This window comes from Panicum hallii, chromosome 1 (genome assembly GCF_002211085.1).
Source record: "Panicum hallii strain FIL2 chromosome 1, PHallii_v3.1, whole genome shotgun sequence".
Taxonomy (NCBI): Eukaryota; Viridiplantae; Streptophyta; class Magnoliopsida; order Poales; family Poaceae; genus Panicum; species Panicum hallii.
The window spans coordinates 54,152,531-54,166,522 of NC_038042.1; the positions used below are offsets into that span (position 1 = coordinate 54,152,531).

A 13,992-nucleotide genomic window follows, 5' to 3' on the forward strand; every position below is an offset into this window, starting at 1 on the left:
AAGTGATTCTCACTCACTCAGATATGGACTGGCACCGCCGCCCCCACCAGCACCGGCGGCACCCCTGACATGACGTATGCGTCGGCCAACCAACCCGGCAACCGGTATTAGGAGAACGATGGGCTTTAGATGCCTCCAAACGAGCGATGATTTATTTCGTAGCAGGAAAGCTTTCTTTATATACAGTAGCAGTTGTGTTTGTGTTATCGTGTAGGATTTAGCTAGCTTGATCCCTTGGGCAACAGCATAGCGTAGAGACTAGAGAAAAGAGGGAGAAAGCAGCAGCTATGGGGTCAGGAGGCGGCGATGGTGACGGCGGCCGGCAAGCGCAGCCGCTGCTCGGCAAGCTCTCGGAGTCATCGTCCGGCGAGCACCTGGTCAAGAGAACCGGTGAGTCCGGCCAAGATCATCTGATATCTAGTCATCTAGACCTCCATGTGACCCTCGTCGCTTCATCAGCAGCCTCAGCTTATTGCATCCGTTCTTGTGGTCTGTTCTGCACGCGCAGGCACGGTATGGACGGCGATGGCGCACATCATCACGGCGGTGATCGGGTCCGGCGTGCTGTCGCTGGCGTGGAGCGTGGCGCAGCTGGGCTGGGTGGGCGGGCCGGCGGCCATGGTGTTCTTCGCCGGCGTCACCGCGGTGCAGTCCTCCCTGATCGCCGACTGCTACATTTCCCACGACCCGGAGCGCGGCGTCGTCAGGAACCGCTCGTACGTGGACGCCGTGCGGCTCTACCTAGGTGAGCCGTCGATCGATTTCGCCTTTGCTAGCTTTAATCCGTCCATGGATCGCTGCTTCCCGACGCGGAATCTCTGACGAGATGAACTCGGAGCGCATGAAGAATTTGTTGTGAACACGACGATCTAGATGATAGCAACGCACCACCCCGATTGAACAAGAAGGCGCGCCTTGAGTGACACTACCAGTCAGACAGCACCGTTGCTGTTATCCGTAAACACAAGAGCTTTTTTCAGCACGGTAGGTCGCTATGCAAGCCTTTTGTAGTCTAAAGAACGAACAGTGACTGAACGTCTGAAATTGACCTTACATGAATATCCTTTTCTTTTCAGTAACAAATTCAATATGATGTATGCATATCAATCTACATATTTTTGATGAAATTTGTTAGATACATTACATAGCGCGTGGAATCTGGCAACAAGATGACTCGCTTTCCGTCGAGCAAGCATGAGTCACGACTCTGAAAACTTGTTAGATATCATGTCAGGATCATAGATGTATAGCCTGGGCAGGTTGCTTTCAGTCTATGCCTACGGCTCCGATTTAAAAAAAAAAAGGAAAACCGATCAGGTGGCAGATGCATCTAATGGTAATCCGTAATCCGATTAAATATGCTGCTACATTTTGATGCGACTGACGGCCAATCGGTGGATGCCACGTGTGCAGGTGAGAAGAGCCATTTGTTCTGCGGCTTCTGCGGCTTCTTCCTCAACTTCAGCCTGTTTGGCACCGGAGTGGTGTACACGCTCACCTCCGCCACCAGTATGAGGTAGGATCCCACTACTATATGTGCCCATCAATTTCATCCATCTCATTCACTTGCCTGCGTGGCAACCTGCCAGCCACAAGCTTGTCACTTGTGCGGTAGCAGTTGTAACTTGTTGGCGTGGCCTAGCTAGAAAAGGAGGTTAAACGTGATAGGAATTCAGAAAGAAAGGGCTGTCAACGCAATGGAGAGTGATGCATGGCCTTGTCCTTTAATGACCAATCATCAGTGCTAGACCGATTTCTAATTGCACTAGTAACTAGCAGTGCTAGTGGGCACCTTTGTTTCTAAAAAAATGAGGTTGGACGATGCAAAACTCGGAAATTTCTTGTTGGATGGACCAAATCAAAGTCTGAATGAGGTCATGCTCATATGCATGGACCTTGCGTGTAGGCTTGGACATTGCATAATGCTGTTACTTTATTCTTTTTGGGTTATCTTGGTCACCCAGTATTTGTTCTGGTAGATAAAGTTTGTCTTCTTTAGAAACACACAACACATTCTATAGTCATATGCCTTCCTACTTCTCATCAAGGCCAAGCTATAGAGGAGAAGAATTGCCGGCAACCGTTGCTTGCAGAGACGGGTACTGTCAGATTAGCAGATTATAGAATATCTTGTGGGCGCACGCACACCATGGTCTACTCATAGTCGCTGCAGCCAAAAATAAAAAATACGACGTGAGGCTGATGCAAAGCTCCATGAAACATTGGGCCGCTGACGATGAACTGCTTGCACGTCGAACAGGCCCACAAAGATGAACTATCCGAGTAATAGCAGGCCGAGTTGGGCCTCACTGGGTCACCGGTTTATCCGCCATACAAGCTTTTAGTTGTGATGAATTTTAATTAAAAAAATTGTGATGAATCTTACGAGATTTGGTTAATTTTGGCAGATTTTAATATAAACAATGAAAAGTCTCATGAAGGCAATAACGTTGGATGCTCGTGTCGAACCTTTCGGAGGACTCATTTTCTGTCATCGTGTACGTCGCAGGGCGATCCAGAGAGCCAACTGCTACCACAGGGAAGGCCACGACGCGCCGTGCTCCGTGGGAGGGGACGGCTACTACATGCTCCTCTTCGGCCTGGCGCAGGTGGTCCTGTCGCAGATACCCGGATTCCACGAGATGGCGGGGCTCTCCGTCTTCGCCGCCGTCATGTCCTTCTTCTACGCCTTCGTCGGCGTCGGCCTCGGCGTCGCCAAGGTCATCGGTACGTGCTTGCCCGGCCGGCCGCCGTGCGTGTTCGTTCGTCGGCATCTGATTTGCAAATTAAGTAAACCTCCGATCACTTCAGCGAACGGGGTGATCATGGGCGGCATTGGAGGCATCCCCATGGTGTCCACCACGCAGAAGGTGTGGCGAGTCTCCCAGGCCCTCGGGGACATCCTGTTCGCCTACCCCTTCTCCCTCGTGCTGCTGGAGATAGAGGTACAGCACGCTCGCAGAGCCCCCCGTCTTTGTGATCTCGTGCTACCTGCTGATCTACTCGTGTGGTTATTGACTGCGATTGATCAATCAACAAGGACACGCTGAGGTCGCCGCCGCCGGAGAACGAGACGATGAAGACGGCGACGAGGACGAGCATCGTGATCACCGCCTTCTTCTACCTCTGCTGCGGGTGCCTCGGCTACGCGGCGTTCGGCGACGGCACCCCGGGCAACCTCCTCACCGGCTTCGGCTTCTACGAGCCCTACTGGCTCATCGACCTCGCCAACCTCTGCATCGTCCTCCACCTCCTCGGCGGCTACCAGGTGTACACGCAGCCGGTGTTCGGCTTCGCCGACCGGCACTTCGGCGGGGCCGCGGCCGAGGTGCCGGTGCTGGGCGCGCGCCGCGTGAACGTGTTCCGGCTGTGCTTCCGGACGGCGTACGTGGCGGCGACCACGGCGCTGGCCGTGTGGTTCCCGTACTTCAACGAGGTGATCGGGCTGCTCGGCGCCTTCACCTTCTGGCCACTCGCCATCTACTTCCCCGTGGAGATGTACCTCAAGAGGAACAAGGTGACGCCGTGGACCAGGCAGTGGCTCGCCATCCACGGCTTCAGCTCCGTCTGCCTGCTCATCTGCGCGTTCGCCTCGGTCGGATCCGCCGTGGGGGTGTTTGGGTCGGAAACGAGCTGAGCAACGCTGCAAAGGCAGCTCTAGTGGGTGTTATGTTTTTTTGTTCAGATGGGGACTGCAGCCAAATTTTCACTTTTTACAGTAAAAGTTTTACTGTATAATTATCTGCAATCAGGTTAATTTCTGCATATTAAGAACTCAGTGTATATAGATACTGGTGAGTCTTAAGAGCGAGAGAGATGGCAATATTGTTACAATCCTTGCACGTTCTGCAGAGTGCAGACAGTGGTTTCTTCTTCTCTTCAAGACTGCCATGCACTGCGGAATTCTTCTCATCCTCTGAAACTTGAAAGGGAAGCAGGCGGATCAGAATCTGTGCCCGCCCTGTGTTCACCGGATGCTGCAGAGGCTCTGTCCTACTCCTCCAACAGCTTGGAGCAGTCTTCCCGAGGTACAGTGCTGCTTTCTCTGTACGGCACTCGTGTTCCCCACCCTGCCTGGAGAAGGCGCTCGCACTCACCTGATCTGGCAGAGCAGGTAAGCAAATGCCTGTCTTGCTCAACCGAATTCAAAAGGAAAATAACACAGTTAGGATGCCATGTTTTTACCTGGACGCGGGAAGGCTTGGAATGGCGGCGGGCGGCCGTTCAAGTGGAAGTTGGTGAACGGCAGGATGTAGCCCTCCGCCGTATCCTTCTCTTCTTCGCTGGTTTCATGGCGGAATTCGCCGGTGGTGGTGCCTCCACAATAACGCCTTCCGACTCCAAACCGAGACTGCTTGGTGGCGCTCGCGCCGCTGCCGAGGTCTCCGGATGCCACCTGCGCGCACCCCAGGCAACCAGCCCGCCGGGTTCCGCCGTTACAAGCTCATCAGCCTCGCCTACAAATATTCCATCAACCATCGACGCTGAAGACGACGTACTCCAAAAGAACCAGTCTGTGTTACTGTGTATGCATTGTTGCTGCCGATGCCGTGGCGTTACGGACCTCGACGCCGGTGGAGATCGGCGGAGATCAGCTCGTCGACGCCGTCGGCCGGCCACCGCGGCCTCCATTGCCGGCCTTGAGGATGTACGCCATGCATCCTCCACAGCCCGGCGCTGCCCCCACAAGACACCCCCGTCCTTTTCCCGTGTCCGGCGCCATCGCGCGGAGACCGCGGCTACTTGGTCCAGTCCGGCATGGCGGCGGGGGCACTCCGAGGCGAGAATACCTCCACCTGAAAGCCAGTGGTTCGGCCGGCCGTTGCGGCGGGAAACAGCGCTCATGGAGTCGACATACATGGCTGGCTGGCTCCGCGACGAAGCTGGATGATCGGAGATAGCGGGCCGTCGGCGGGGGACAGCGGGGTGACGCTGACGCCGGCGTCCGAGTCTTCGGCCTGGAAATTTTACATGATACCCCTGATTCGGATCGCGATTATTAATCGCGATCCAATTTTTTGCATAGACCACCACCTTATTTTGGATCGCGATTACGAGTATTTGTAAAAAAACCCCTAGATTCCTGGTAAAGTTTGACAAATAAACCCTCCGCATTTGGATGGCCAGCTCTTGTCCCTTGCTCTCTCTTCTTCTGGTCCGAAGGAGATCTGCCGGCCACCGCTGCAAGAAGGAACGAGGATTGCTAGATTCGCGGCCTTCGATGGGCGCGGCATCGCGGATCCGGCCGCTCGCTTTTGGTCAATGGGATCACCCGGGCGAGATGAATGGGGCCTAGATTGCGTCGTGCCTGCGGCGACGGACGGCAATGGTGCGGGATTATCTGAACTGAACTAGCATTTGTATTTGCAGGACTCAATGCCCAAAATTTGACTAGAGCCTGTGTTCAGTATTTATTCTTCTTCAGAGCTGGCAGATAGCAGTATAGGACTAGCTTGTATGTTAAATTGATTCCTGCAACTGTGTTGTCTAATTGTTTGTGACGCAGGACTGATGGCTGAAGGTAAACGACATGGTTACTGCAGTGAGTGTGTGTGGTATTCTTCAGTTTGAGGGTGATAATAGTTCTTGGCTGATTGTGTGCCTGTTCGTAAACTGCTTCCCCGAGTTGCTTTGGATCTTCCACAGTTCCACCTGCTTGTGCTCTTCGTTTATTTTGTGTTCTTGTACTGATGATGGTGCTTGTGAATGCATACAGTGCTTTAGAATCGACACATCATCCAGTGTATACATCATGTGGACAAATAGACGACAAAAAAAACTATAGAGAGTAATCCTGCTGTATCGATTTTACAACCAAATTCCTAACAAAAAATGGAGAAGAAGGTACCAAATGCAAACAATGTGTGCTGTGGTAACTGGTTGAGATCATTGTTCATGGCATGCAGCTCAATAAGTTAGTTTCCTTGATTTCTCTGGTGCAGGAACTTGCTCACCTAGCTGCAAGGAATATGATGAATATCAGATAGTGCATATGATCTGATTCATGCCAATACTCGCTTCAGGTTCGTAAGGAAAGATGTACCATTTACACTGGCGGCATCCAGGAGATCCTCTGCATCTAATGGATGAAGCTGGAGAGGAACTAGGGACAAAGACGAGGTTTTCTTTGACTACAGTCTAGTGTTCAAAATTAAATGTTCAGAACTGGAATTGGCAGTGGGGAGCAACTAACCTATATGTTGAATCCATTCCTGCAATTTTGCAACTGTATGTGCTCTATGTGTTTTGTGATGCTAGAAGTGCAAGGAACTGATTGCTGAAGGTTAATGACATGGTTGTTGCGCTGAGTTTGTGGTACCCTTCAGTTCTGGACTCTGGAGGTTGGAGTTATGTACTGGAGAAACAAAAAAGATGCGTGTATGAGGATGAGAAGAGTTTGGTTAGTTGTATTATGTTTGTAAACAGCTTTACCATCTTTCCATCTCTTATGTTTTTCGTTATTATTGTGCTCTTTTACTCTCTTTTTTCCAGAGACTATTGTGCTCTTTTACCGATGATGATGCTTCTGAGAACGTATATATTAGTATACAGTGCTACATAAATTTGGTTGCTCGTCATCCAGTTGCTAGCACTTTTGGTTTCCAAAAGGATCATTGCTGTGCATGTCCTGAAGCAAAAGAATGTCCAGACTAGTTTTTGTAACCATCTGACTAGGAATCATTTTTGTTTCTAGTCTTGGCAAAGCAATCAATCATAATCAAGAGAAGAAGTAGCATCATGACATTCAAGATCCAAGCACCACTCGTAATCAAGAGTGCCATGGAATGGCACTCTGGCTTCCCCTTCGCTGCGCTTGCACCTCACCCTGACTGTCTGACATGACGCCAAGCAAAGGAGCGCCAATCGGAAGACGCTGCCGATGACCTACTCGCCCGCCGCCTCCATCAGGCGAGCTCTCGCCTCGGCGACCCACCAATGCTGGCCAAGGCGGCCATGCTCTTTTCGTAGCTGGAGGACGACGCCGGCCCGGAGGACCTGAGCGCCTGAGCTGGCATCCGGAAGCTTGTGCTGAGCCTTGGTTCCGGAAGCTCTTGCCGCAAAACGAGGCGCCGGCGGCGCTGTTGCCGAGGACGAACTAGTCGGCGGTGATCCTCGCTTCCTTGGTTCGTCGTTGAACAGTGTGCCGGTGCCCAATCACATGCAAATCCCTTGTTCCTCAGCAAACCACTCCACGAAGGCGCCCTTCTAATGGCGCTGTACGCGCCGGCGGATTGGCCTTCGATGGTTGACGTACGCCAGGCGCCGCGGCCTCGAGGATGTCCGCCATCCTCCCCAGCCAGGCGGCGCGCGCGTACTCCACCTTCTCCGCGTGGCTGAGAGCCTGGGAGTGCCGTGCAGACAGATGGTGCCGCGAAACGTATCGCAGTCGGCGATTGCGGCGGTCGCCGGTGGCAGCGCGGCCACGCCGGTCCCAAAAATCGCAGGGAGGAAACTTTACAGAAACACTCCTAATTCGGATCGCGATTAATAATCGCGATCCGATATTTTACATAGGACCCCTTTATATTTTACACAAAGCCCTCTGATTTGGATGGCTGTTATTAATAGCGATCCGATAGTTTACACAAGACCCCCTAGTTTGGAAATTTTCAAAAATAAATCCTCTTCCTCCCTGAGCAGCTTCTGCTCCCCCCATCCTCTCGAGTCTCGACGATCCGCCGGCGTCGACGGCTGCCTCATCTTCCGCCCTGTGCTAGGAGCGAGCCTCGGCCCAAGCCAACGCCCCCCCTCCCTGTCAAACCCTAGCACCAATTCTCACTCTTTCGGACAGCCGCCACGGCCAGAAGGTACTGTTGTACAATTAGGATCGGCTAATGCGTTAATTAGATTAGGAGATCTCCTTTTAGTGCTGATAAAATCGGGTCACAGAGAGATTGAGAGAGAGAGAGAGAATAGGGAAGGGCACGGGGTTATACCTTCGTGTCCTAGACCGGCGGCGGATGCAGAGGTTCCCGCCATGGCGATGTAGCGCGGGGTTCGGAGCAGATCGGCCGTAGAGGTTCAAGCTCGCGGTGGCCGACGGTGTGTACACTTCGCGTGTCCGGAGTCGAGGCAGAGGTCCCGCGGGCGATGGCCGGAGGAGGATTGAGGCAGAGGTCCCGCGGGCGATGGCCGGAGGAGCTTCCCGCCGCTGCTGCGCCTCCCCTCTAGATCGGTTAGGGTTGGGGTTGTGTCGGTGGGGTGGCGGTGGCGCCGGTGATTCTCGTGCCGTGTGCCGCTGGCCCCCACCTCCTTTTATATGGCGCAGTGCGACGGGGGCCCACCAGCTAGATCGTGCTGGTACGCCCCCGATCAGGGCGCGTGAGAGGGCAAGGCCCTCTCGGATCCGTTGGGAATCCAAGAGGGTTTAGGAGATCAAACTAATAGTCTCCCCCTTGATCTCACTCTGTGTTTTCTTTCCTTTACTTTTCTCGCTTCTTCATGGATTTGTACATGGAGCATGTTTTATCGTCACGGTCAATCGCCGATAGATTCAACAGCTACAATATACTCCTCTATTCAGAAAGCGATTCTTTAACCTTTTTGGGCCCTTTGTAGTCCGAAGATCACAGGCTATCCCTTAGCCCCATGCCGGCTACGTGTTCCTTGAACACGTTGGGTGGTAAGCCTTTCGTTAGCGGATCCGCAAGCATTTTCACTGTGCTTATATGTTCAAGATTTATGATCTGATCTCGGACTTTATCTTTCACAACATAATACTTTATATCTATGTGTTTGGCAGCACCACTTGTCTTGTTGTTGTGAGCGTACATTATTGCGGGCTCGTTATCGCAGTACAACTGTAATGGTTTAGATATATTATCAACCATTCTCAGACCGGGTACGAACTTCTTTAGCCAGTTCACCTGCCCCGTAGCCTCATAACACGCAACAAACTCGGCATACATTGTGGACGATGTAGTGACGGTTTGTTTGCAACTTTTCCACGATATTGCTCCCCCGGCTAGGGTGAACACATATCCTGATGTGGATTTTCTGTCATCTCCTGCGTAATCTGAATCTGAGTATCCTATGATACGCAGAGATTCTGTTTTCCTATACGTTAACATGAGGCCTTTTGTTCCTTGCAAATAGCGCAGAACCTTCTTTACCAATTTCCAGTGTTCTGGTCCTGGATTACTCTGGAATCTGCCAAGCAACCCGGTAACGTAAGCTATGTCAGGGCGTGTGCACACTTGTGCATATTGTAAGCTTCCCACAGCGGAAGCATATGGTACCATTTTCATTTGATCGATCTCATATTGAGTCTTGGGGCATTGGAATTTCCCATATCTGTCGCCCTTAACAATAGGTGCAGGTGAGGCACTATATTTGTGCATGTTAAATTTCTTCAGGACCTTTTCTATATATGTCTTTTGAGACAGTCCTAATACCCCTTTTAATCTGTCTCGATGAATCTCGATTCCTAGAACGAATCTCGCTTCACCGAGGTCTTTCATCTCGAAATGCGAGGATAAAAACCTTTTCGTTTCTAGCAGCAGACTAACATCACTACTTGCCTGTAGAATTTCGTCCACATACAAAATTAGGAAGACGTACTTCCCATTCTTGAACTTTGCGTAGACGCAATTATCCTCGACATTTTCTTTAAACCCGAATTCTTTTATTGTCTTATCAAACTTCAAGTACCACTGTCTTGAAGCTTGCTTTAGCCCATAAATCGATTTCCTCAGACGGCATCCCAATTTTTCTTTGCCTTCCACGACAAAACCTTTCGGCTGTGCCATGTAGACGGTTTCATCTAAGTCCCCGTTAAGGAATGCTGTCTTCACATCCATCTGATGTAATTCTAGATCGTAATGAGTTACAAGAGCCATTATGATTCTGAAAGAATCCTTACAAGAGACTGGGGAAAACGTCTCGTTGTAATCAATTCCTTCTCTTTGTGTGTATTCTTTAGCCACGAGTCGTGCTTTAAACTTATCTATATTCCCTTGGGAGTCATATTTAGTTTTGTAGACCCATTTGCAGCCTACTGTTTTGGCTCCTTTAGGAATCTCCTCTAGGTCCCACACTTTGTTGGTACTCATCGATTTTATTTCGTCTTCCATAGCGTCAAGCCATTTCGACGAATGTTCACTTCTCATAACTTCTTCAAATAAAGTGGGATCATCCTCCATTTGAATTTCTTCGCTATTATAGACTTCATAGTCATTAGAAATAGCGCGTTTTCTTATTCTTTGAGGTCTCCCGTGAGCCTGAGCCTGCGGCGCCTCATCTATTTGGGGCTGCTGGTGCTCCTCTTCTTGTGCGGCAACTTGCTCGTCAGGAGCCTGATGAATGGGTTCCTCTTCCTCATTCATCGTCACCACAGAAGGAGTCATTACAGGCATCGGCATCGCAGTGACTTGCACTGGCGGTGCAGACACAACGGGCAGCGAGAAAAAAGATTCGTGAATCACGGGATTGGGTGTATACACCCTCTTCTCCTCAAGATCAATTTTCCTCGCTGTGCCGCTCCCCCAGATCATTTGATCCTCAAGAAAAACTGCATGCCTCGTTTCTACGAATTTCGTCGATCTATCTGGGCAGTAGAAATGAAAACCCTTTGACCTTTCTGGATAGCCAATAAAATGGCAGGATACCGTTCTCGAATCTAATTTTGCAATGGTCGGGTTAAATACTTTTGCCTCAGCAGGACTCCCCCACACTCGCAGGTGATTCAGTGAGGGCTCTTTTCCTGTCCACATTTCGTACGGCGTTTTCGGCACCGATTTACTTGGAACTCTGTTGAGAATGTGAATGGCGGTTTTCAGTGCCTCCATCCATAAACTCACTGGCAACGTGGAGTAACTGATCATGCTTCGCACCATGTCCATTAGGGTGCGATTGCGCCTTTCAGCCACTCCGTTCTGCTGAGGCTCGCCCGGCATCGAGTACTGGGCTACTATGCCTTGTTCCATCAGGAACTTCGCAAAAGGTCCTGGAACTTGGCCATATTGGGTATGTCGACCGTAGTATTCCCTTCCACGATCGGATCTTACGACTATTATCTTTAAATCGTGTTGATTTTCTACTTCGGCCTTGAATATTTTAAACTTATCCAAAGCCTCCGATCTTTCTTTAATTGGATAAATGTATCCATAACGGGAATAATCGTCTGTGAATGTTATGAACGAGTCATAACCATCCACACTCTTTACATTAAGCGGACCACAGATATCTGTGTGAATTATTTCTAATACACCTGTGCTCCTCTTAGCATTTTTCTTTATTTTCTTAACGAATTTGCCTTTTATGCATTCAATGCATTGTTCTAAGTCAGAGAACTCTAATGGAGGAAGAATTTCGTTTTTAATTAATCTTTCTATTCTCCCCCTCGAAATATGGCCTAAACGACAGTGCCATAATTTCGACGACGTATCGTGAGTTCTCTTACGTTTTCTATTTGCGAGTGTAGGCGAGGATACATTCGCACTGTTATCGCATACGGAATTAACACTATCGCGTAACGATATCAAATAAAGATCATTCTTTCTAAATGCAGTGGAAATTACTGTATCATTACATTCGATCAAGCATTTCCCATCTCCAAATAGACAAGAATAACCATCTTTGTCCAGGCGAGACACACTAATTAAGTTTCTGTACAGAGAAGGAACAAATAAAACATCTCTAAGTACTATAACGAAGCCAGAGTCGAGTTCCAAATGAACGTCTCCTACTGCTTCAACGTCTGCCTGATCTCCATTTGCCACTCTAACTTGCTTTTCGCTTCTTTAAGTGGTTCTCGTCGAATGGAATCCCTGTAAAGAATTTGCAACATGAACAGTTGCTCCTGAATCAATCCACCAAGTAGATTTTGAATATTCTATGTATAAGGATTCATTTACAAATGAAATAACGTTCTCACCTCTTTTCCCCATGATTATCTTTAAATATTTGGAACAGTCTTTCTTGTAGTGACCCCTCTCTTTGCAGTAGAGACATTGATCTTTATCTACGAGTGCCTGTCCCTGCTGCGGTCTGTGTTGTTGAGAGCTTTTACCTTTTGAGGAGGATGAAAAATTACCCTTGAAGTTGGTATTTTTCTTCTTGTTTACATAGTTTAAGGATCCTCCAGTGGTGGATCTTATCCTTTCCTCCTCCTGAACACACATCGCAATGGTCTTTTCAATATCCCAAGTTTGTGGTTGGGTGTTGTAATTGACAACAAAAGTGTCAAATTCTTTTGGCAACGAAGCAAAAACCAGATGGACAATGTGATCCTCCTTAAAGACAAGGTCCAATGACTTAAGCTTGTTGTTCTGATTGACCATGCGATGAATGTGTTCTCTGATGCCACCGCCAGTGTATCTTTCTGAAACCAGTTGTTTGATCAACTGGGTTGCATAAGTCTTTGAAGAACCAGTGTATTGGTTCTTTAATTTTTCAAGATATTTTATGACGGTGGCACAATCTGGGATTGAGCCCATAATTGCAGGCTCAATCGTATTCTTTACCACTGCCAAACATTTCTTGTTGGCAGGGAACCATTTTGCATACAGCCTCTCATATTCTGCTTTTGCTTTCTTGTAAGCAAGCTCTGTTTGCTTCCAAGAAGCATCTGTGTCTGTGTCCTCCCTTTCAGGAAGCACAGGCTCTGTAGGAGTCGGTGTAGCTAGGACCCAATCTAATTCACTCATGATGAAATAGAGTTCCAGCTTTCTGTACCATTCATTGTAATTATCTCCCTTTAATATTGGAATATCGTTGATGGAAAACATCATTGATACTCCTCCTGAAAAATATCCATGAGTGGTGAAAACATTAAATTAAAACCAAATAAAATTTATTGCATATGTAAAATACGACGTTGGTCATAAATTAAAATATGCAATAACCTTGTGTATTAAAACTAAAATACCGTTGGGCAGAATTAGAATTAATACATAAAAATTATCTATTAAAATTAAGGCATAATCTCTTTTTGTATTAAATCTAGAATACCATTGGGCATAAATAGAAATAATACATGAAAAATGTCTATAAAGGATAATTCAGTAAAAGTTGCAATATTGTCACTTGTTAACGTTGGTCAAAAAGATAACAATATTACGACTCAGAAAAATATCTATTGGCCTCGAAGAATTTAAATTATTCCGTTGGTTCAAATTTAAAACTCAAGGCAAGTAATCAAAAGCATATAAAAACATTTAATCTTTGCAGCGGAAAGCAGTAATTCTATCAAAAAGTGTCTAAATTTATCTTTTATAAACAGTGCATCAAGGTTCATTCAAGTTTGAATTTGAAATGCATCAAATTCAATCAAATTCTATTGCAAAACTGATTCTGGAAATTTAAAAAACGCACTGTTGTACTCTTTGCAAAACGGCTCAGCCGGCCCACTCACTTGCGCGCGGCCTAGCTGGAAAACCGGGCTCATCGCGCGCGCGCAAACTTGCGCTCGGCCTGCTAAGGGCCCGGCCCGCGTCCCCCCCCCCCGTGCATCCCCGCGCGGGTGCTCGCGCTCGGGCCAAGGCAACCTGGGCCCGGGCCGCGATTCCGCTCACCCGCCTGGGCCAAAAGAGGCCTGGTAGCGCGCGGATCGTCGTCGACCGTCCGATTACGATCAACGGACGCGCGTGCGTCTCGGCGGGACAAAAACCCTTCGCCGTTTCCTCCCCCGAAACCCTAGCTCATTCCACACTCTGCTCCCCGACGTCTCTTTCTTCCCGCACCCGAGCGAGCGAGGCGGCGATAGGCGACGGAGCGGCGGCGCCACGGCGAGCCCCCTCGCCGGCGCGCGCGTCCACCGCAGGGTGAGCGCGCCGCCGTCGAGCGGCATCTCCGTGGCGCCTAGATCTACGGCGCAGCGAGCAGCACCACGGCGGCTCGCGCGGCCTCTGTCCACGCGAGATCCAAGATCTCGCTGGATCTGGTCGGCCTACGGTGGCCGACGGTGGGCGACGCAAGAAGACCCAGGTAAGTCCTTCTGTGCCGCCGCCCCTTTTCTGTGTGTGTGCTAGGGTTAAATTTAGGGTTAGGGAT

General features: G+C 49.3%; 1 protein-coding gene and 1 long non-coding RNA gene across 2 annotated transcripts; both read left to right on the top strand.

Annotated features, from left to right (window-relative positions):
* On the top strand, positions 1 to 3,912 carry LOC112878862 (probable amino acid permease 7). Its single transcript, XM_025943103.1, has 6 exons — positions 1 to 390; positions 509 to 745; positions 1,414 to 1,516; positions 2,510 to 2,727; positions 2,812 to 2,945; positions 3,041 to 3,912. Exons 1-6 carry the CDS (start codon positions 288 to 290, stop codon positions 3,635 to 3,637), a joined length of 1,392 nt encoding a protein of 463 aa, XP_025798888.1. The 5' UTR covers positions 1 to 287; the 3' UTR covers positions 3,638 to 3,912.
* A 210-nt stretch (positions 3,913 to 4,122) lies between these two features.
* LOC112878863 lies at positions 4,123 to 6,442 on the top strand. The gene is made up of 2 exons (XR_003225881.1): positions 4,123 to 5,844; positions 5,943 to 6,442. It is a non-coding gene; the product is annotated as an uncharacterized LOC112878863 (long non-coding RNA).
* The last annotated feature ends 7,550 nt before the right edge of the window (positions 6,443 to 13,992 follow it).

Coding starts and splice junctions, on each gene's coding strand:
- LOC112878862 (XM_025943103.1), top strand. CDS start 288: ATGGGGTCAGGAGGCGGCGATGGTGACGGCGGCCGGCAAGCGCAGCCG. Junction 746..1,413: donor CGCCGTGCGGCTCTACCTAG/GTGAGCCGTCGA, acceptor CCACGTGTGCAG/GTGAGAAGAGCCATTTGTTC. Junction 2,946..3,040: donor TCGTGCTGCTGGAGATAGAG/GTACAGCACGCT, acceptor TCAATCAACAAG/GACACGCTGAGGTCGCCGCC.